Source organism: Halichondria panicea, chromosome 12 (assembly GCF_963675165.1).
Source record: "Halichondria panicea chromosome 12, odHalPani1.1, whole genome shotgun sequence".
Taxonomy (NCBI): Eukaryota; Metazoa; Porifera; class Demospongiae; order Suberitida; family Halichondriidae; genus Halichondria; species Halichondria panicea.
Window position 1 is genome coordinate 6,229,021 of NC_087388.1, and position 22,752 is coordinate 6,251,772.

General features: G+C 42.6%; 5 protein-coding genes across 7 annotated transcripts; 3 read left to right on the top strand and 2 right to left on the bottom strand.

The window, feature by feature from the left end:
- Nucleotides 1-71: 71 nt before the first annotated feature.
- On the top strand, nucleotides 72-4,150 carry LOC135345806 (uncharacterized). Of its 3 annotated transcripts, none has more exons than XM_064543263.1 (7): nucleotides 72-272; nucleotides 690-1,438; nucleotides 1,617-1,706; nucleotides 1,909-2,874; nucleotides 3,053-3,142; nucleotides 3,296-3,529; nucleotides 3,867-4,150. In XM_064543263.1, the coding sequence occupies exons 1-7, from the start codon at nucleotides 164-166 to the stop codon at nucleotides 3,972-3,974; spliced, it is 2,346 nt and encodes a 781-aa protein (XP_064399333.1). In that variant the 5' UTR covers nucleotides 72-163; the 3' UTR covers nucleotides 3,975-4,150. The 3 variants fall into 3 exon arrangements, with proteins under 3 accessions (XP_064399333.1, XP_064399335.1, XP_064399336.1); XM_064543265.1 differs by having other exon boundaries at nucleotides 1,617-1,700; XM_064543266.1 differs by having other exon boundaries at nucleotides 72-248.
- An 85-nt stretch (nucleotides 4,151-4,235) lies between these two features.
- On the top strand, nucleotides 4,236-8,726 carry LOC135345807 (histone deacetylase 11-like). Its single transcript, XM_064543267.1, has 11 exons — nucleotides 4,236-4,372; nucleotides 4,541-4,740; nucleotides 5,027-5,130; nucleotides 5,352-5,511; nucleotides 5,801-5,877; nucleotides 6,256-6,415; nucleotides 6,468-6,537; nucleotides 6,648-6,756; nucleotides 6,910-6,996; nucleotides 7,528-7,675; nucleotides 8,071-8,726. Exons 1-11 carry the CDS (start codon nucleotides 4,269-4,271, stop codon nucleotides 8,658-8,660), a joined length of 1,809 nt encoding a protein of 602 aa, XP_064399337.1. The 5' UTR covers nucleotides 4,236-4,268; the 3' UTR covers nucleotides 8,661-8,726.
- A 2,868-nt stretch (nucleotides 8,727-11,594) lies between these two features.
- LOC135345810 (uncharacterized) lies at nucleotides 11,595-16,459 on the bottom strand. The gene is made up of 7 exons (XM_064543270.1): nucleotides 16,255-16,459; nucleotides 13,690-13,869; nucleotides 13,314-13,582; nucleotides 12,721-13,098; nucleotides 12,400-12,556; nucleotides 12,069-12,194; nucleotides 11,595-11,941 (listed from the first exon to the last, which is right to left on the bottom strand). Exons 1-7 carry the CDS (start codon nucleotides 16,388-16,390, stop codon nucleotides 11,739-11,741), a joined length of 1,449 nt encoding a protein of 482 aa, XP_064399340.1. The 5' UTR covers nucleotides 16,391-16,459; the 3' UTR covers nucleotides 11,595-11,738.
- Nucleotides 16,460-16,519: 60 nt separating this feature from the next.
- LOC135345812 (RIB43A-like with coiled-coils protein 2) lies at nucleotides 16,520-19,591 on the top strand. Its single transcript, XM_064543279.1, has 9 exons — nucleotides 16,520-16,728; nucleotides 16,915-16,996; nucleotides 17,141-17,220; nucleotides 17,424-17,556; nucleotides 17,751-17,820; nucleotides 18,075-18,255; nucleotides 18,546-18,773; nucleotides 19,088-19,254; nucleotides 19,390-19,591. Exons 1-9 carry the CDS (start codon nucleotides 16,612-16,614, stop codon nucleotides 19,469-19,471), a joined length of 1,140 nt encoding a protein of 379 aa, XP_064399349.1. The 5' UTR covers nucleotides 16,520-16,611; the 3' UTR covers nucleotides 19,472-19,591.
- A 73-nt stretch (nucleotides 19,592-19,664) lies between these two features.
- Nucleotides 19,665-22,708, bottom strand: LOC135345809 (uncharacterized). Its single transcript, XM_064543269.1, has 6 exons — nucleotides 22,393-22,708; nucleotides 22,159-22,326; nucleotides 21,339-21,964; nucleotides 20,912-21,059; nucleotides 20,481-20,678; nucleotides 19,665-20,021 (listed from the first exon to the last, which is right to left on the bottom strand). The coding sequence occupies exons 1-6, from the start codon at nucleotides 22,508-22,510 to the stop codon at nucleotides 19,813-19,815; spliced, it is 1,467 nt and encodes a 488-aa protein (XP_064399339.1). The 5' UTR covers nucleotides 22,511-22,708; the 3' UTR covers nucleotides 19,665-19,812.
- Between the last annotated feature and the right edge of the window lie 44 nt (nucleotides 22,709-22,752).

Consider the following 22,752-nt stretch of genomic DNA (forward strand, 5'->3'; position numbering starts at 1 on the left):
AAGTCGTGTTAACGATCATTTCCACATACCTCGAGGTGACCCCGTTTATATACCCTGTGATGTCATAGGAAGACATAACTCTTGACATTGTACGCCTTCCTATAATTATGTTACATTTTTGTTCTCTAAGCTAAGCTGAAACTAGCTAGCTAAGCTAAACAAGATGGTAAAGTGCTACACTCTACTCCTACTCTCTGCTCTGTTGGTATCGTCCATGAGCGCACCAGCTCCTGACACTGACACTGGAGGTGAGGAGAATGACCAGGACCAAAGTGAGGAGTTTAACTAGCTGACAGAGTATACACAATACTTGTAATTGTACGAAAGTGTGTATTGTATATTCATTTTATACACAGAACTAGTGTTAGGACTAGGATTTGAGTGTAGCCAGCTACTGATATTTTATTTTCAGGCTTACTAAGAGTCATAAAACGGTCTATCTACGTACGTCCTAGCACCTACCGTAAAACCTCGATTTAAGCCGACCCTCTAAATATGCGACACTTGGACATTTCGCTCATAATTATAGCACCATATAATTGTTTGTGTACATTAAAACTCTACTTTCGCAAAACGTAATTATAAAGTGTCTCCTTAAATCGAGGTTTTACGGTACATGTAAACCACTTTTAATATTAACGTATTAACTAGAGTACATACTCATTGGCGTCTCTTTCCCCCACCCCCAGGAATAATAAACCCTCGACTAAATCCCATATCTAAAAGGAATTTCGTTCAACCGCTTATTAAGAAGTTTTCTAACTTCTTAGAGGACTTGCCTCTCGACCAACTGACGCTTTTGGAGAGTGCCAAAGACATATCAGAATTTCAAGGGATATTGGGAGCATTAATCCACGATGACAATAAAGATGGAGAAAATGTGTTTGATATGATTGATCAGCTCAAGAATCGCTACACAATGCTTCACGGCATCGTAAGAGGATTAATTGCGAAGACTGGAAAGTCTAATCCTGTCTCTGGAAATGAACCAAGCAGTCAGAACGAAAGGCTTCATCCTGTCTCTAGAACCGAAGAACCAAGCAAAGAACCTTCCAGTCAAAGCAATGGCCAGTCACCATCGAAACTTGATGGAGCTGTTGAAAAGATAGTTGAACAGCAATTGATGGCTGCTATGAAAACCCTGCCAGTAGAAGACGTCGAAAAACTTCAGAATATGTTGGCTGAAGGAAATGATCCTTCTCAAATACTGAAAGGACTACAACCTGCATTCCCTAAACTTACCGATGAATTGATAAAAGTTGCCGTTAAATATTCATCCGAGTTGAAGGCTGTAATTGATCAAATTACCTTTGAAGACAAACTGGAAGCAGCTGCCGCAACTGCTCAGCCATCTGAACTATACGAGGCAGAGAAAGAAGATTTTGTTATGGAGGAAGAAGTGGAGAAACCTACCAACAGTGGCAGTCCACAAGAAGAGGTGATTATAATGTGTAACCTATAGTAGTTATATATATATACAGCTATCAGCCACAATGTACGTACTACATTTAAAATACTTCTTCTTGCTGTTTGTGTTGAATATTGGTATAGTGTAGGTCATGTGACAGTGTGTGTGTATGGCAGAGTGTTTATGTTGATACATTCATTATCCTCAGACAACTAACTATGGCGACCATGAACCCAGGCCTTGGAACAATGGCTATATATATAATGAGGAGGAGGACGTAAAGGCAGATGAAGTGAGTGTGCGTGTGTGTGTGTGCTTGTGCTTGTGCTTGTGCTTGTGCTTGTGCGTGCGTGTGTGCTTGTGCTTGTGCTTGTGTGTGTGTGTGCTTGTGCTTGTGCTTGTGCTTGTGCTTGTGTGTGTGCTTGTGCTTGTGCTTGTGCTTGTGCTTGTGTGTGTGTGTGTGTATGTGTGTGATAATTGATTGTACTGTCCCTCTACAGACGGATTACTACAGGCCTGAACAACTAAATGTGGAGAAGGAGGACGTAATGGTAGTTGAAGACGAGGCCCAAGATTACTTCAGTGAGCCAACTGCCAGCCCCAAATCTACCAACCTTGAGAAGCTACCTAAAATGGCTGGACCAAATCTTTTAACTGAAGGACAATCTCACAGCGGTGAAATAGGAAAACCTATTCACAAGTTTGGGAGGATATTCGACGCGATGACACTCGGCGATCTCAAGCTTTTGGAGCATACCATCGGAGACAAAAAAGACTTCTCAGAATTTGAGGGATTGTTGGGAGCTCTTGCTGACGATGGCGGTGAAGATGTGTACAGCATGTTAGACCAACTCAAGGGCCATTACACTCTACTGCATGGCATCTTGAGAGGAATGATTTCAAGGAAAGAAAAGCTTAACCCTGTCACTAAAAGTCCTGGAACCAAAGAACCAAGCAAAGAACCTCCCAGTCAAAGCAATGGCCAGTCATCATCGCAATATCCCGTCAAACCCAAGCTTGATGGAGCTATTGAAAAGATAGTTGAACAGCCCAGTCAAAGCAATGGCCAGTCATCATCGCAAAATGAAGTCAAATCTCAACTTGATGGAGCTATTGAAAAGATAGTTGAACAGCAATTGATGGCTGCTATGAAACCCCTGCCAGTAGAGGACCTCAAAAAACTTCAGAATATGTTGGCTGAAGGAAATGATCCTTCTCTAATACTGAAAGGACTACAACCTGCATTCCCTAAACTTACCGATGATTTGATAAAAGTTGCCGTTAAATATTCATCCGAGTTGAAGGCTGTAATTGATCAAATTACCTTTGAAGACAAACTGGAAGCAGCTGCCGCAACTGCTCAGCCATCTGAACTATACGAGGCAGAGAAAGAAGATTTTGATGTTATGGAAGAAGAAGCGGAAGAAGTGGAGAAACCTACCAACAGTGGCAGTCCACAAGAAGAGGTGATTATAATGTGTAACCTATAGTAGTTATATATATATACAGCTATCAGCCACAATGTACGTACTACATTTAAAATACTTCTTCTTGCTGTTTGTGTTGAATATTGGTATGGTGTAGGTCATGTGACAGTGTGTGTGTATGGCAGAGTGTTTATGTTGATACATTCATTATCCTCAGACAACTAACTATGGCGACCATGAACCCAGGCCTTGGAATAATGGCTATATATATAAAGAGAAGGAGGACGTAATGGCAGATAAAGAGAGTGTGCGTGTGTGCTTGTGCTTGTGTGTGTGTGTGTGTGTGTGTGTGTGTGTGTGTGTGTGTGTGCTTGTGCTTGTGCTTGTGTGTGCTTGTGCTTGTGCTCGTGTGTGTGTGTGTATGTGTGTGATGATAATTGATTGTACTGTCCCTCTACAGACGGATTACTACAGACCTGAACAAGTAAATGAGGAGGAGGAGAACGTAATGGTAGTTGAAGACGAGGCCCAAGATCACTATCTACTACAATGGCCAACAAACTATGATAGTCGTCCTGAACAAGAACCTGCCGGGAGTGGGTGGAGGCATGGATCATGGCACTGCTTCATGATATTCCTCGTGATTACCACTCTATTAGGTGTCGGCTTCTTCTGCTGTCAGAGCAAAGACCAGGTATGTGCTGGCATGGGTTCAGATGCGTGTAATAATAATTATATCAATTTTAACCAAATTGTTTGTAGTGGAATCGTTAATGTAATTATAATAATAATTATGGATTGAAAGGTAATTCCCTGTACTACTATTTGGTTTAAATTTCAAGTACTTTTATGAGTTGTTTGTTCATGCCGCCTGTCCACTTGAATTTGTTCAAATGTCAAAATTAATGTGATAATAATTAATAGCTTGTGCTGTACGTCTGTAGGGTTTTTTTTTAAAGTGTCATTCTAACCCCCCCCCCCACACACACACACACACACACACACACACACACACACACACACACACACAGGTCAGAGGACACGAGAAGGCCTCTATTCCGAACAGCACTGACTCTAAGGAACAGACACTTCACATCTACAAATACAAGCCACTGAAATCAATCAGCTCAATAATATAACAACTCTTTATAAACCCCCCCCCCCTGATTATGTAGGCCTATACTGGCTATAGTTGCTGAACATTGTTATGTGCTGTGTGCATAATAAATTATTTTGTTTTGCTACACATTATTTTCTGAAACGCCTGGAATTAATTGCTACAACGTTGGTAGCAAAAATGTTTGCGAATTTTTGACATCTGGCAAGGATCGTAATGTATACAAGTGTTTGTTAGCTATCTTATTTTTGCGGTCATAATCGCAAAGTTCGCAAAACGTTGTGGGTGATCCTCGAAGTGAGACCGCGGATTATGCATGCTTGATGACCTTTCAAGGCTAGCACACAAGCTACAGCTAGCTAGCAGCTCACAGCAAGACTATAGACCAGGAGAAAATAAAGAACATCAGTATAATCATAGGTGAGATCTAGTTTGCTATTATGTGTTTATCACTGCCACTGGCATACAGCTATTAAAAAGCAACCACTCCACACACACATATCCGACCCCCTCCCCCCCCCCCCACACACACACACACACACACACACACACACATACAAATACCTCCACGCACACACGCACACGTAGCATGGGTAATCGTCAATCAGAGGAGCAGCCTGCTCAAGAAGATGACAGCTCCAGCCCTCGTCTCTACCAGCTGGCCCAGCTAGGCCCTGACCAACTACCAATCATCTACTCCCCTGACTACAACATCAGCTTCTGGGGACTTCAGAACATACATCCATTCGATAGTGGGAAATGGGGCAAGGTCTACAACTATCTGATTGGTCAGTGGGTACCGTGATAATTATTGCCGTCTTTTTACATACGTACTTGTTTGCAGTAGATCTATAATTATACATTTTGTAGTCATTAGCAAATTAAACTGCAGTCTACTATATTAGCCATGCCCCTTCCATGTACTTAGACATCCAGTGTTATTAAATTTCAAGCTACCATAGTTACGCTAGCAGTCCTCTTTCATGGTTTAACTAGTAAGGATGCAACGTGTACCATTTCAACCTCCACAACCCACACTCCCACCCACACACCATCCACCACACACCCACACAGAGGGCGGTATGATAAAGGACGGGTCTTCAATCGTGACCCCTCACGAAGTCAACGAGTCTGAGCTATTGGTAGTGCACACTGACAAGTATCTCAAGAGCCTCACTGTAAGTCATATGACAGTCATGTGATCCACCACGTACCCTATTGTATATAATCAGGAGAGCATGAATAAGGCATCTCTAATTGTTAGCATTAAAAACCAATCCTTTTTTGGTGGAGACATTAGCATTGTCTGCATTGTTTAGTTGATGTCTGTTATTCTTTACCTCCACACCTCACACATACCACACCTCACACATACCACCCCCTCACACCTCACACACAGTCCAGTACCAACGTCGCCATGGTAGTGGAGGTCCCACCAGTCGCCATTCTTCCAAACTCTATAGTACAGAACCGTCTACTGCGACCGTTTAGAATGGCCACCGGAGGAACGATAATGGCGGGTAAACTGGCCATGGAGAGAGGATGGGCCATCAATATTGGTGAGATTTTTTTCTCTGTTTTTAGCGTGCTAATTTTGGCGGATTTGCAGCAAATTCATTAACACAATAATATTAATTTTTTCGTAAGGTTGAATGGAAAGTTTGGAGTCAGATACAGATGAAAAAAGGCTATCTTGCCTATCATACTCTCAAAAATACATTTTCATTTAAAAAATTATTTAAGCACAGACATAATTTTGCGTTAATAATTACAGTACCTGTTTAATAGTAACATAAGGTACCTGCATGCTCACTGAGACGTACCCCCCACTGAGACGTACCTATGCAGGGGGCGGGTTCCACCATTGCTCCAGCACTGAGGGGGGTGGTTTCTGTGCCTACGCTGACATCACTCTCTCCATCAAGGTGAGCTCCTGGTGACCCAATGTCAACGATTTTGTGGTTTTCTGAAAGCTTAGAAGAAGCTCTTTCATAAGTTTTAATCGGGAATTAATCGATTACCGTAGTACTAGAATATTTTGCTGGTGAAAAACCTTTGCGAATGAGCCAAATCAGCATAAAATTTAACCTTTTGCTATCTAACTATTGCGTTCTGTCAATGGATCGTGTGTATTTACTAGTAATAATTTAGGTTTTGCGGATTTTATTGCTGCGAATTGATCAACCCTCGCAAAGTTTGCATATGTTGAATGCTCGCAAAACATTCTATAATACGGTACACTGTGCAAAAGTTATGGCCTTTCAAAGATTTCACACCCTCCCACCCCCGACGCACACACACAGTTTATGTTCAACCATATGGAGAACGTAGCCAAGGTGATGATCATAGACCTGGACGCTCACCAAGGCAACGGACACGAGAGAGACTTTCTTGGCGATGAGCGAGTGTACATTCTGGACATGTATAACAAGTGGATCTATCCTAACGACAGATACGCCAAAGGTCAGAGGTCAAAGGGCATTTGCTTCAGTTAATTAAAATTGTTTGTCTATAGATGGTATTTCTTCTATGATTGAATTGGACGTACACACAAGAGACGAAGAATATCTTGACCTCCTGAACAGGTGTGTGTGGGTATGGCTTGGTGTGTGTGGAGGGGGCGGGTGGGGCAAGAGCTTGCCTTCAAATGCAACTGTGTTTTTAGTCTATAGAACTGTTCTTTAATTAATTGCAGGGGTTTCCCCAAATCACTGGACACGTTTCAACCGGACATTGTGGTGTACAACGCGGGCACAGATGTTCTGATAGGGGACAGCCTCGGGCGACTAGACATCACCCCTGAGGTACATATGAGGGGAGGGTCTTGTAATGAGGCCGGGAATGAGGCTGTGTGCACACTGTACCTACTGTAGAGACAGAATCCCTTTAACACACACACACACACACACACACACACCCACACACACACACACACACACACACACTCACACTCACAGGGAGTTATACAGAGAGATCAGATTGTCTTTGAAGAGGTCCAGAAAAGAAATATCCCCATCTTCATGGTAACCGCCGGAGGCTATCAGGTGAGCTCATGGAAACACTGCATGTACAGTACAACAACTAATGTAAAGAAGTGTATACCGTATAGCGGGTAATTTTCGTGGGGTAAAAAATTCGTTTATCTGGATAACAGTGGTTTTCGTGAGTAAAATTTCGTTTAGTCTCGTTGCCTGCACTGCATTCATACGTTCCGGTAAGCCATGCCTACGTTGAAATTTCGTGGAGGTCAGCTTGCCCACGAAAATAACCAATTTTTTACCCCACGAAAATTTCCTGCTATACAGTATATATGTTAATTTCATTCGGTATCTATGCTTGAACTTTTACCAGCTGTACAGTGGATGAAACGGATACCTTTGAGGAATAAACTTTAGTACACAGAGGTGGCCTTTGTTGAGGGGTTGTTTTGTACAAACTGTTCGTTTATTATCGCAGTTGACCTTCTTCAGTAGTGGCCATGCATTATGGTGGGTTCACTGTGATTAATGATAAAATATTTTAGTGGCTGCATGTACTAAAACTATTTGTATGAACTTTGCACTCTCTCCCCTCAGAAAAATAATGCTCGTGTGATTGCCGACTCCATTCTCAATCTGAGTGAGAAAAAACTGATCTCGAATCCGAAAAAAGACACCCATGTGACCTCTGAACTTCGAACCCAGGGTGCGCCACTGGAGTCCAATGTAGACGTCACAATAGAAGGTGGGTTGCACCTATATGTACTTTACATAATTATACTATAATTATAGCAAGACATTTTAGTGAAGTGCAAATTTCGCGTTTTTCGAGGACAGAGAGTTAACGCGAAACTTAAACTAGGAGAAACTCTCACCGGTATAATTCACATGCAAAAGCTCTTAGTGGGTGTGGTTTCCTGGCATTGAAATGCACATGTTACAACTGCGAACATTTCTTCTGAGGGCTCTCAACAAATTGTGAAAATGTCCCGCTATACATTACTGTATTATATATAGCACTACAATTATTAAGAAGCAAGTCCATGCAGCGTACTCGTTGTATTTATGATAATTGAAATTCCAGTAACAAAGTGTCCCCCCCCCCCCCCCCCACACACACACACACACACACACAAGCAGACTCTGTTGGTATTGAACCATCTGGCAGTATGGAGCAATCAGTCAGAGAGGGCAGTGTTGATGAACCTAACCTAGATACTGTACACGAAGCAAGCTCTGGCGGCAATACAATGGATCATCCACCTCAAGAAATAAAAGCTGTGTCTGGCAAGGAGGAGGCAACAAAGGAAACAGCAGCTGTCTCTAGCGAGGAGGAGGCAACAAAGAAAACAACAGCTTACTCCAGCATGGAGGAGGTAACAAAGGAAACAACAGCTTACCCCAGCATGGAGGAGGCAACAAAGGAAACAACAGATGTCTCTAGCGAGGAGGAGGCAACAAAGGAAACAGCAGTTATCTCTAGCGAGGAGGAGGCAACAAAGGAAACAGCAGCTGACCCAAGCAAGGAGGAGGCAACAAACGAAGCAACAGCTGACCCCAGCGAGGAGGAGGCAGCAACAGCTGACCCCAGCGAGGAGGAGGCAACAACAGCTGACCCCAGCGAGGAGGAGGCAACAACAGCTGACCCACTAAAAGAAGAAAAGAAAGCACAAGAAAATGAGACAATTTTGCCCCAAGAGACTGAACTAATGGAGCATGATACTTTATAGTCTTTATAGCTTAACTATTTGATTCATATTTTGTATAAACTTTGCCTTGTGAAGGTTTCAAACATGTTGTGTGTGGTGATGCATGTGTTCCTTCTATGTTACAGTATTACCATAGATATAATAAACAATCCAGCATGGAAAAGAACTGTTTGCTACTTGCCTAATGAAAGACACTAGGAACTACTACCACTGCAGTAGGACTGTTGCCTAATGAAAGGCAGCAGGAGGCTGTTACCTAATTATGAAAGGCAGCAGACCAACGGACGACGAAAAGTAACGCTCATAATTATAGGAGTGTGCTAGTGAGGGTAACATTTTTTTTGGCCGCCATTATCATAGAGAAGATGCTTTTGCCAATTGTTTTTTAAGCAAACTGCACTGTGCTAACGTCTCTTGGCATGTAATATGTGTAGGCACGAAAGGCAGCAGGAGGGCTGTTGCCTATAATGAAAGGTCACTATTGTAACCCCCAACCATTTCATCCTTATAACACTACGAAAGGCAATGATCAGTGATATAATCATCACGAATGGTGTACAACAGCACGTAGTTTTGACGTAGGTTAGACATAGCGCCTACTACCTGTACAGTTTTAGTTAAGTGGAGTTGCGTATACTCTTTCTAATAAACTCTTCTCTCTGATACAGCTAGGTGTGAGGACTCTATATTGATTGAGCTAAGGCAGCCTCTGGACTTTGGCAATGATAGAACTCTGCTGATGTGCTAAATAATAGCATCTTGTCTCCAAGCACTTCAATAGCGGAGTCTATACTATATGAAGTGCTTAGGCAGTGCTGCCTATCTCAACCACAATGGCTAACTTGTGTAAGCTGTTGACTGTACACCCAGGGGCTGCAATGAAAAAAGAGCCGATAAGGAAATAATGGCAATGGGTTGTGAAGCCTGGCTGTTGTGGATGTGGACTGACTGCTCTCAGAGTCAAGAAGACAGCAGAACTGATTGATGTGCATGTCTCAAGCAAGAGTGGGGTGAGATGTACCACAAGTATCATTATATTGCTACGAGTTTGGTGTCTTAATTGTGGCTATTGAATAATTGAACCATAAAACGGGGCTGTTGTTATTTCAATATGGGGTTCTTCATTCGATTCAATAATGATTGGTTTCAGGCCCAAATACATGTACACAGAAATGGCCTCAAGTCTGATGTGAATAACTAGATGGTTATCACTCAACTTAATGAAAGTATGCGTGTATGTACTCTACATGGTATCGTTGTACTGTATATTCCCTCCTTGAACTGATTTAAGTAAAGGACCTCTGGATGAAGACAAAGAAACATGGCCAGCTGTTTCAATAGAGTGTCCCTATCCTACACACACACATGCACACACACACACACATTACACCATCCTCCTACATTGTGTCTCTCTCTCTCAGGTGAACTAAAGAGGGATGGTCTTAACAAGCCAGCTGCTCGGACGAGGGTACAGTTCTCAGGATCTAGGTGCACCAATCAGGTTAGTCTCTATCCATTTTCCATTTTTCTAGCCATGCATATATATATAATAGTACAGAAGCATGTACTTGATTTAGTTCCTGTCATGCACTGATTCCTCACAGCCAACAGGACCTATCCCACCAGCTCCAGCTATACTGTTTCTCATACATTCCTTGCCCCGGCATCAACTTAACCAGCTGCCACGGAGGTCTCAATGACCCTAGGCTTAGGGTTAAAAGATGCATGCAGGGTGAGTGTCCTGTATTACATTCGTTATAATATATAGAGTGTGCTATGTTTTGGAATGGCTTGGCAATTGCCCCTATAATGATATAAGTATCTATCAGTGTCGTAGGATTTCTAGGCTATTTAAGTAGAGAGAAATTTTCAAGCTGCATGCACTATGAACTTTTTCCACTCAAGCATTGAGAAATTGTTTCCTACGCCACTGGCTAAGATAACAGCTGCATAATTATTAACTCTTGTTTCACATCTACATTTAGCAGCCTATTTGTTACGAATGATTGTATTATTACATGCAATTATGGAAGTTTTATTGCCCATGCATGCAATGGGTATATGTATGTATGCACTGCATTGGCTTATTGAGTTCATGTCATTGACCTCCACTCCCTCCCAGTGACCTCCTGCACTCCCTCCCAGTTTACTGTTAGCTTTGCCAGGACCAACAGTTCTAAACACTCATATAGAACACTCTCAAGATGGAACACGCTAAAACATTTGACACTCGTAGAATGGAGATGGAGAAGTAATTAATATTAGCTCTATATAGTTTCTGTGTACCTTTGCTCTATTATTTGCATAAACCAAAAAAAAAAAAAAAAACTACCACTGTAGCCGGGGCTGTTGACTATCACAATGAAAGACTACAGGCCGAGGGCTGTGATCTAATGAAAGACTACAGGAAGGGCTCCTGTTGACTATCACAATGAAAGACTACAGGAGGGGCTGTGATCTAATGAAAGACTGGGCTGTGATCTAATGAAAGACTACAGGAGACCTGTTGACTATCACAATGAAAGACTACAGGAAAGTGAGTGACCAGTTTCCCACCCACCTACAGCTCCGGAGCCCCGGTTTATAACCCACACGCTATATACATGGGTGAACTGCAACAAGTCAATAACGTAGGAGGAAGGGAATCTTTTAGCCTCTATCCCAGGCCGCACTGAAGATAAAGGTTAGGAGAACACCTACATGCAGCTAGGCTGTCCTCCTAGGCTGGTATTAGCCTCCTTCAGTGAAGTGGGAAGTGCGGCCTGGGATCGAGGCTAGGCTGGTATGCATGCATGTAAAAACAAGTCAGTGAGTTATTCATGTCCCTCTACTATATTTAACACTCTATTACTTTTTGAGCGACAGTATAACATGGCGAGAGGGATCAGCACAGCGCAGCTCATTTAATAGGGATTTACTGTGTCGAACAAGTACGTACATTAATTGCATGCACACTTCAGATTAATAATAACTATGGCTGAATGAACTATAATAATTTTATATAAAAATAATTATACGCACTTAAAATGTAATTACAATCAGCACAATATTTAAATTACTTCAGCATAATTTATTCGTTCAAATAGTTCAATCTTTGCATCAATTCATCATTCCCAGAGCGGCCATCACACTGACCAGTAGTAGGGAGACTGTTACGGTCAGAGCACCCCCTGAGCCGGCCACCCCCTCGGGTGCTGTGCCAATGAAGGTGGGGTCATTGATCAGAGTATCCACTGGACTACCAAGGGCGGCGGCCTGGGCCTGGAGGTCGGACGAGGGAATCACAATGGCTGGATTCTCGTCTGTGTGTGTGTGAGAAAGAGAAAAATAATACTGTGTATACAGTATAGCTATAATGAAGTACACATTACATACAGTCTAGCTGTACAGGAACTGATAGTATCACTATACACTGTCGATGTCACCGACCTTGTCCATCAATGCTGTCAGTCTCGAATGAAGGAATATCATTATCTCTCTCATTATCCCCGTCCCAGCAACGAGCGGATCTGGTGGTAATGCTAAACGACCGACAAAGTCGTGGTCCAGATCGATCTAGAAGAAAACACATGAACTGTAACATTACAAGAGCCTCTGCAGAAAGGACATGCCACTCCCTATAATTGTATATTTGTCTATAACCTCATGCAGTATATACATGCACATATATATACTCTACATGAACACAAGACTCGATCTCTGAGCGACTTCTCATCCCATAGTGAAACTCTAATTGTAGGCATTTTCACAGCATACTAACCGTATTCAAATGCTCCTCCGGTGAGATCCCCCAAGTCAAAATTGGGAGTGGAGGGGAGAGTGGGAGTATTGTCACTACCATCGCTAGCTTGTCTCTTTCCCAGACCAGAGAGGAAGTCGTTGACAAGGTCTTCTGCACACTCACTAAGAGCGGACCTCTGTAGGAACAATGTCATACTGTGGTTATATTATCTCCTGCAAAGATGCATGCATGGCTATACACAGTGTACAACAAGATAATTATAGAAGGGGGAGGTACAACATAAATACATACTATATGTGGCACAAAGATAGTGAGTGAATTGATTGCTAAAAAACTTACGAATTGTCCGAAGTTAATATCGATCACCCTGCGGTTGTCATTGAGTCTCCTCCACAACCCTGGCAGTGAATTAAATGTCCTCTGCACAATTGGCCAAAACCTTCTAAACTGATCATTAAACGTATCGTAGAATGGACTGTAACAGGCTTTAGCCAAAGCCCCACACCAGTTTGAGCAGAGGACCCTCGGCACAATGCAAGAATCACAGTCAGCTAGCTCAACCAAACGGTTCACACACACTGACAGTGGTTGAAAGCCACCCAGGGTCGTGTTTAATCCATCCAGGAAACCAGTCAGTTTATCCAGAGTTGTTCGAACCCGACGTACTTGCTCCACAGCAGCTGCAAAAGCCGTCATTCGTACCTCACTGACTTTTCCCTGATAAAGAAAATATAGGATGAGAATCTTATGGAGGATAGTGGAAAAGCGGAAAGGAATGGGGAATAATCATAGTGGCCAGCGAAGAAAAGGGAGAGATATTGGGGGGAAAATGGGGAGACAGTGGGTGCATCAGTGGATAGTACGTGGGAAGTTGATATAATTATGGACAGTATCGTACAGTTAATGTTCGATAATTACTGCAATTTGCGGACCTGGATGACATTCTTCACGCATTCTTGTATGCTGCTTAGTTGCGTGGATGCAAACTCGGTAATTGCCTCATCCTCAATTCTCTGGATGAATCGTTCCAAGAACTCCATCACGTTAAAATCCTGTCCCTCTAAGGCTTCTCTGGCTCTCTCAATGTCAAAGTTTTGTCTAAACTCATCCGCAGATTCTGCGACTACGTTTCCACGGCGTTGAAGGTACGAGAGGTCAGCAAAACTTGCGAAAAGGCCATCGAGGAAGTCACCATCGAGAACTGAAAAATAAACAAGCGATGTGTTTAATTGTGTGAGAAAACATGTTATATGTATATAGTCATGTTTTTTTAGCTAATTCATTAACTCCTGAAGTATACACACTTACACGTTGTTAGCCTGTCGGCCATATCCCTGAATCGTCTGAACCGTGTTTGCAGCTCATCTCTCAAGGCTGCTCTGAAATCCTCCTCTGTTGTGTTGAGTCTCTGGAGGATGTAGTCTCTTGAGCAGCACTGAGGTGTGTCCCCTAGGTCAGCGGCAGAACATACCTCGGGGAGGTCTCCAACTGTGTGCATGCATGGGTGTTGGTAAGTATATATTATTTGCATTAATATGCGTATATGTACATGCTTTCAACAAGCCTTGACTATAATTATACCAGACAACACTAGCTATTATATAGAGTGGTGTAGTTGCTGGCTGTGCAGTACGAGGGGCTCCACTGACACCTGGTTACACAGATTCATATGCAGATGTAATAGCCAACTGTTATTCTGAGCGAAGCGAGGCTATAATCATGCTGGTCTATCTTAGTGCATGGTATAATAATTATAGTGGTGTTGAATGGTCAATCAATTAATCAAACTTGCTCCATGCAGCTGCTCTAGCTCCGGATCCACTTTAGCAGTTTTGCTCTATAACCTCAGTATATACACATATATACTCTACATGAACACAAGACTCGATCTCTGAGCGACTTCTCATCCCATAGTGAAACTCTACACCGCCGTTCATAAAATTATTATTACAGTGACGACTTGCAAACTTAGGTAGGTCTCCAGCTAGCTGCGTCTCGTTCACTGCTATAGCTTAATTCAATACGTATATAGTCTACATCAACACAATACTTTTAATGATTTATAAGCCACGAAATGGACCAAATGAAATGCAAGCGAGGACTTGCACTTTGTGTATACCCTTATAGTTTTATACGGATTTAGATACTGTTGATCCACACCCCCTGTGGTATGAGGATATGACCAAACAAGTAGCATATTTGGACTGCTATACTTTAGCTATAAATAGACAGTTTATGTTAGCTTTTAGCGATGTCCATGCACAGGGGCGTAGCCAGACTTTTGAGACAGGGGTTTCTTCTGAAAAATCTGCGGCGCGATAGCGCTGCGAATTTTTAGTCACGCCCACTTCCGGTACCACACCCTCTTGATTGGGGCACACCTACTGCTTATTGACTATTGTTCATGACTTTTTTTAATACATGTTTGTGAGCTAGCTATAGACGTAACATACTAGGCATGCAGGTGCCAATTGTGTATTGCTAGTCTAGCTGAGCAACAATTAAATATCATTTACCTGAGAGGTTTCATGTGGCTGAGATTGTTCTAAACTTGTACACTTCCTGAATAAAGTTGTGCTTAGAGCTAGCTGAGTCTGAGAATACTGGAGCATTCAGGATTGATACTAGATCTAGAACTTAAGTCTTGGTCTTCTTTGTTTGAGGTAGCTAGCTAGCTGAGACTAACTAGCTGAGACAAAGCCAAAGTGAAACGCTTCACGGTGCTGCTCTGATTACAGGGTTTTGCAGAATCTTTGAAATAGAGGGTGTAGAGCGTTCCTTATATGGATATCTAATGTTTACACATTGTGGTGTCATATACACATTGTGGTGAAATGCCAAGTCTGATTGGGAAGCAAAATTCAAAAACAAAATGGCTTTTTCTTGTGAAAAAAGCTGACCAAGGGGATATAAGGTGGAGAATAGTGCATCAGACAGAGCTGCTTGGACTGTCTTATCAAAGTGTTGCTGAGAATCTTCAAGTTGATCCATCAACTGTTTGGAATAGTGCATTGTTGACATGCTGACTAAGATCTACAACTTTATGGTTGACCACAGATAACCTTATAAGGAACGCTCAACGCAAAACGCTTTTTTGTGGATATTGCAAAGATTCTGCAAAACCCTGTATTGATTTGCAGCCACGTGTGAAAAGATGGGCAGGGCTGCATGATTTCAATTATAGGGAGCCCTGCCCAATTTTCTCAGCAGCTCCTGGGGGGGTTTCTGGGCAACCAGGAAACAATGGTAGCTACGCCCCTGATGCATGCATAACACCCAGTCTGTTGTTTACCCAGACCCTACACTAGCGATAGGTCATGTGCTTGTGGGTGTAAGTACTTAATATTATGGCCAAATTAGGGGAGTGTCAAGTTCCAAGTTGGTTGCATAAGTGCCTTAACGAGATAAAGTGGAACTATGGAAGTGCTGAATATGGCAATGTGTTATTGTTAGATATAGGTCATGGGTATGAGCATATACATGTATAGCTATAAATATAATCAGTATATGGCCAAATTAGGGGAGTGTCAAAGTTGCAAGCACTTGCATATGTGCCTTAATGAGATCAAGTGGAATTATAGAAGTGCTGATATGGGCATTATTGGCTAGGACTCTTAACAATACTGGCCATAATTGGTGATTGTAATTGCATTGTTTGCAGTATAGTGTTACAGTTTCACAGGCTTCGTCTCTATACATAGGATGTGATCCCAACACTGAATACTGACTATAAGTTAGGGGTAGTCTGTATACAAGTTAGCTAGATGCTGCCAATCTAGCCACTGGGCTAAAATGCTACAACTTGTTATTGGTTTCTACTCCAATAGGGCATCATCTGTATCAATCTTATAGTTCACAAACAGCCATCCTCACCAATGGCAGGGATGAGATTCCCCAATCCTCTTCCTCCGCATCTAGGTTCAGTTGGGTCATCAGTTGTTTGAGCCCATGTCGCCTGAATCCAGCAAGCTGAGCACACTAAAACCAAGATGGAGGATGTAAGCTTCATTTTCCGACTTAGTATATCAAATTCTAGTTTGTTCTGCTAGTTTTCTTGCTATAAATACGGAGCTCTGCCTAGAAAATTTCTATTGCACATGCGCTAACTGGGCCCAGAGCTATGACATAATCTAAAAATGGCCACGTAAGATTGTTGCCCTGACAACAAATCAACAACTTACTAATGTGATACAGAACTATTAATTTTCTCTCTTTTTACTAAGCTTAAAGATGTACAAGTTGGATATTCGTGTGGACACTAAAGAGTCGGCCGCCGTTGAGCGGAGGAGGATCACGGAGCAGCAGAGACAGAGCAGGATCTTCAATGCCAGAGAAAGGACTATTGGGGTGGGCGCTAAATAGAGATAATTGCCTTGAAATTCTACTCTCTCTCTCTCATAAAACAATTGCTACGTCACATCACACAAAGAATTATAGGCCAATTCTTTTCTGCGTACCACACACACACCACACACACACACACACACACAGTTAGACACACACACACACACACACACACACACACACACACAGTTAGACACTAACGTCCTCTCAGAGCAAATGGCTAAGAGGAAGCAAGACGAGGATATAGAGAAGCAGAGAACAGAAGCTCACGGTATTAAAGCGAAAGCACACACACAAACAATTAGCACTGCCAACTATTATACGCTAACTAGGACGAGTATAGCTCTGAATTATACTAGAATATCAGCAGAATGGCATCTACTGCACAGGTACTTTTATTCATTATTGCTTGTAGCTGCTGAGATGACCCGAGCTGATAGAGTCACCGTGCTGTTACAGGAGAGGCAAGACAAAGACATTAGGAAAATCAATGAGGTACATTGAGTGAAATCAGCCTCATAGCATCATAGTACCGTATCCATGGATACTAGTAGTAACAGCCTGCATGATCATTCTATCACTCTTACTGTATACATGTATTTAGTATCATCACGGTTACTGTATCAGCAGGCTGTGATAATAGTTATGGCAAATTACTATAATTATATTATGCGTATTTCTGATTTTCTCCTATGCAGGGTGTGATTGAGTATCGCAAGGAGCATCAACGAGTGCGGGACAGACGAGAGTTTGACCTCTACGACCCCGACTCCCTGAAGAAGGACCTCCCAGCACGAGTATCTGATGAGGACCCTCGCCTCACTATATCAGGTATGGTTGGTGGTTGATCAGGAATGTGCCTAGAACGCCTCAATCCTTAATTATTTATAATTATAGCCTAATTAAGTCTTCCCTGTGTAAGGATATTATAGTGTAGCATTTCAATGCTTTTGCTTATTCGTAGCTAAAAGCGTTACGTACGCACGTATATCTATGAAGACCCCACCCCCCGCCCACACACACAGGAGTGCAGGTCTTGAGTGGAGAGGATCTCATGAGTGAGAAGAGGAAGAAACTGCAGCAAGAGCAAACCAGGTTAGTCAGCACACAACATATCCTATACAATATCCACCTAACATGTGTACCTTTATTAAAGAGAGCTATGTTCTGTTTAATTTCATTAAAGACTGCTTTGAATTGAAGCTAAATTTAAGTATGTGGAGCTACTCAATATCCATAAATAATGTTGATAAGACTTTGTGGCTCTAGCTAGCTCAAAGAGAGATGCATCACATGATGTGTTTACATCAGATTTCTGCTCAGCTTAATTGTCTTTAACTGCCCCTCAGAGAATGGACGTCTCAACAGAAGGCTGAGAAGGAGAGGCTAGCTATGGAGGAGAGGGAGGCCAACCGACTGTACGAGCTCAAGGCCTGTGAGATGGATCAGAGGGCAGTCAAGTTAGCCATGGCTGAAGAGGAGGCTAGGAAGGCTCTCAATACGGCACAGAGAGACTACAACCTAGCATTGGTATGTAAGGGAGGGGTGGGGATACAGTGTACAGAGGTCTGCCCAGAATTGTCAAGTAATGCGCATGGCTATTCTTGTTTTGAATCTGTACCTGAAAGGTGATTATTCATTTTGTCTAGAGGTGGTTAGTACTGACCAGTACAGTAGGTAGCCAAGCTATACTATCCGGTGGAATTTTTCTCTAAGCTTATAAAATTAAATACCTTCTTACTGACGTACATGATACCCTAAATCCCCCCCTCCACACACACACGCACACACAAACACTCCACACACACCCACCCACACAGGCTAAAGAGAAGGCTGCCCTCCAGCAACAAGAGAGAGCACAGGAGGAAGACGATAACTTCACTGAGATGTGTAACAATGTCCACGGTGATATACTCACTGAGAATCCTGACGTGGCTCAGAGTGCCTTCGGGTCTCATCGTGTTATCCCCGATCGCTGGAAGGGGATGAGCCCCTCACAAATAGAGGAGATTAGGATGACCCAGGAGGCACAGAAACAGGAGAGGGCTGTAAGCAATCACTCTGACTGTGTACTGTCTGTGTAGTGTGTATGAATGTACTGACTGTGTATGCGTAGCTGTGATAGCTATATAGAGTACATGTACATTAAGTCCTGTATGTACTGAACAAGCACTATTTTTAACTGCTTTTTATCCTGTGCAATCTATTGTGCTTTAAATTCACCTATTATAATACATGTATGGAGCAACCCCACACAATGGCTGATAATTTCCTTCAAATTTCCCCCCCCCCCCCCCCACACACACACACACACACACACACACACACACACACACACACACACACACACACACACACACAGGCGCAGGCAGAACAAGAGAGAGTCCTGGCTGAGGAGTGGGACAGACGTCGCGTGGTGGAGGCCAAGGCCAGGCTAATACTAGAGTCACAGGAGAAAAGACGCCAGAAAGAGCTGGCTCTCAAACTAGCAGAGGAGAACAGACAATTGGCAGCTTCTCAGAGAGCAAGGCACGTCCTAATATTAGATTACATGTTGATACATGTAGCAGATGTTCCAATTAAGTGATGGCTGGCTACTAAATACGTTAATTTTGAATTATGTAGCCTATTAATAGTTATCTCCCTCTCCCTCTCTCTCTACAGCCGGGAGTACCTGAGCAAGCACGTCTATGTCAACAGCCCCACCAAGGACTACTTTGCCCAATTCAATACCTCAAGTCGATGAACTCTCATAGGCAGATCTAGACTGACTGTATGAAAGACTATTATATTATACATGTACGTGATGTGTTTCCACATGTTTTAAACCATGCATTTCAGATCAATGATTATTAGTTGACATTAATTTTACCGAGAATATACTGGTTCATTAATATAATTATTATTATTATTGTAAATTGCGCATGCAATCCACTGACTTGTATATAATTAATTATTTATATTATGTATAACAGCAGTCTATATCTAATAAACAGAACACAAGACTGTATACTAAAAAGGAGTGTTATAATTATAGTTCGAAGTCAAGTTCTACAACACTCAGTATATAATAGTTTCATCAGCTCGTCAGATTATTAGCCCGACGATGACGGCCAGCATCATGGTTGCCATGGAGACAACTACCATAGCTCCGGAGCCAGGAATAGTGACACCCTCAGGGTTCACAGAGGTCACCTCCTCGCTGGCTAGGAACTCAGATACCTGAGAGTTGGATTGCAGTTGCACGTATTGGCTCCTGAGTTCTTCTGTGAGTCCCTGAACATCAGGGTTGAGTGCTGTGTGTATAGTGTGTGGTGGGTGGAGTGTGTGTGTGGTGGGTGGGGAAGGTGGAGTGTGTGTGTGTGGTGGAGTGTGTGTGTGGTGGGTAGGGAAGGTGGAGTGTGTGTGTGTGTGTGTGGTGGAGTGTGAGTGTGTGTGTGTGGTGGGTGGGGAAGGTGGAGTGTGTGTGTGTGTGTTAATTAACGAACATCTGTACATCTGGTAAAGAATAGCACTGTGATAGCACTATAGAAGCCTTTGTACTATACAAGGGTAAGTCCACACAGCTGTTACATGAGAAATCACCTGAATTCCAAAATACAAAGCGTGTACAAGCTATAATTATCAGTAGGTTGCATGTACATAGAATTGGCAGTGCTATTGTGTGTACGTTATTGCTTGTACACATTTTCACATCACAACCTTGCAGTCATGGTGCCACCCAGGGAAACTTGTACTACCTAACTCCAGCTCACCCTGATCGTCCACGTTGTTGCCACCCTGGAATGTGTCAGTGTTGGTAGCTCTAGTGGCAGTACCGTCCCAGCAGTTACACTCTGACACACAGATGCTGTTCACTCCACATGATCTGGTAGCGGTAGAGTCGCGATTCTCGTTGCTACAGTAGTCCTTTTCGGAAGATGTTGGCTCACAGAAATCAGGGCCATCAGAATCTGTGTGTGTGTGTGTGTGTGTGTGTGTGTGTGTGTGTGTGTGTGTGTGTGTGTGTTGGGTGTACAGTTAAGCCAACGTGTCATTGGGTTCAGACTATTCCAAATATTAACCGTTTAATTTACATAAGATATTGCTCACACACTAAGTAATCACATGCACATTTAACCGCTGGCATTTTAGCTGTTCATGCAAAAATTAAGCCTCTCAAGAAGTATAAGAAAACACTATTTACCAAAGTTGAAAAATCCATTAAGGTCGCCCAAATCTCCCAATAGCCCATCAAAAACTCCGTCCCTCTCCATTTCTTCATCGCTAGCCGACCTCTTTCCAATCGGCAGATTAGGGATATTAATACTGCACTCAGATGAAAGAGTGCTAGCCTGTCAGTGTCGTGTGGGTGTGTGCATGTGAGGATAAGGTAACTATTATTTTGAAAGATCACTATATATTATGTAGATAGGTTTGTACATGTAAGAACATTTTAAGTCATGATTATACGTGCATAGACTAGCTGTCCTTGGGGACCCCATGGAAATAGAACACATTAGTAGACTAAGATTATTTAGTCATGAAAAGAAACTCTAAATTCAGATAATTATCTGTAGAACGTAATTTTGTGTACATCTGAGGATTTATTACTATAAGAATAATTTACTTACCAGGCTTTCAAGGTTGTTAATGATTCGTCCCTCTTCTGCGAAAAGCTCTGCGATGCTTGTCTTCAAATTGTTGATGATGTTTCTAGAATACTGCCAAATTCTGTTAAAATCGCTTTGATAAGCAGTGTATATGGGAGACAGGCAGCCTCTCACAACATTGTTGCAAGTTCCTCGACAAAGTGGTGGAATCTGTTGAGTGCAACGACCACAATAGCTCAAGCGAGCGAGTTCTTCTATACAGCCTTGAACGGGCCTGAAATCAGGATTCGCCAAGCGCAGCAGAAAGTCTCGAATTCGAAGTAGAACTGTGTATGATTGTCGAACAATTAGAATGGACCTATCGACAAGAGCTTGAACATCGCTGTTAACTAGCCCAGTGAGTACTCCTTGTATGCATTGTTGCACCCCTGGTACTATAGACAGAAAACTGGCGAAACCCTGCGACAGGGAATCAAGAATACCACTGACAAAATTATCAATATTAAAATCCGAGTTAGCCTGGATATCAAGATTTGTGATAAGAGATGCCGATATTTGGTTTTCGATCAATGATAGGACATCAAAAGGAAGTGGAGAAGCGGTAGCAAAACTCTCGGTTAGTCCTTCAACAAAACGACCACCAAGATCTATACAGGGAGATAACAAACAGATCACATTAATTCATTGCAAATTGCTGGTCAGCAAGAAGAGCTGATTTAATTTACTACGTACCTAAAAAAAACATGCAGACATGTAGAGAACTGTCAAGTTGCATTTAAATTGTACTAGATCTACTTGTGCCGTTAATGTCAGCTGTGATGTATATACACGTACAACTTACACCCAATGAGCCTGGTTAAAAACTGTTGATACTCTTCACGACTATCACTAAGCTCCTGTGTCAGTGCTGTAGTGAATGCGGCCAGGGCTCGAGTTTCTGCTGTGTTGTTAAGGAACTCAAGGGTGCAGCACTGGGCATCTCCCAGGTCTCCACATAGGGGGAAATTGCCTGCAGCCAACCATGATGTGTAAATGAATTAGCTATCATTTGTGTATTGATAGTTTATAGCTATACCTGAGAATGGAGGTCCAGTGCTCCCCAGCCTGAGTGGGGTACAGTCAGTGATTGGGGGGGCCTGCCCGTTAGTGTAGACACACAGGAGGGTGAGGGTGAGGGCAATCAAGAGCTTCATTTCGCTAGTTACTTAGAGAGGAGAGAAGCACTACTGAAGTACACGGCTTTATAACAGCAATAGTAGCTAGCTAGCTAGACCTGAGAATCTATAGTAGGTACTAGGTACGTCTAGTCCTATGGTCTAGTCTGTGTGGTATGTTTGTATCTATGGTAGACTGTATGTGTGGGTGTGTGCAACTTTGGTACTTTTTGGCACTGATTATTAATAAGTAGATTCATAGTCAACATGTGCTAAATAAG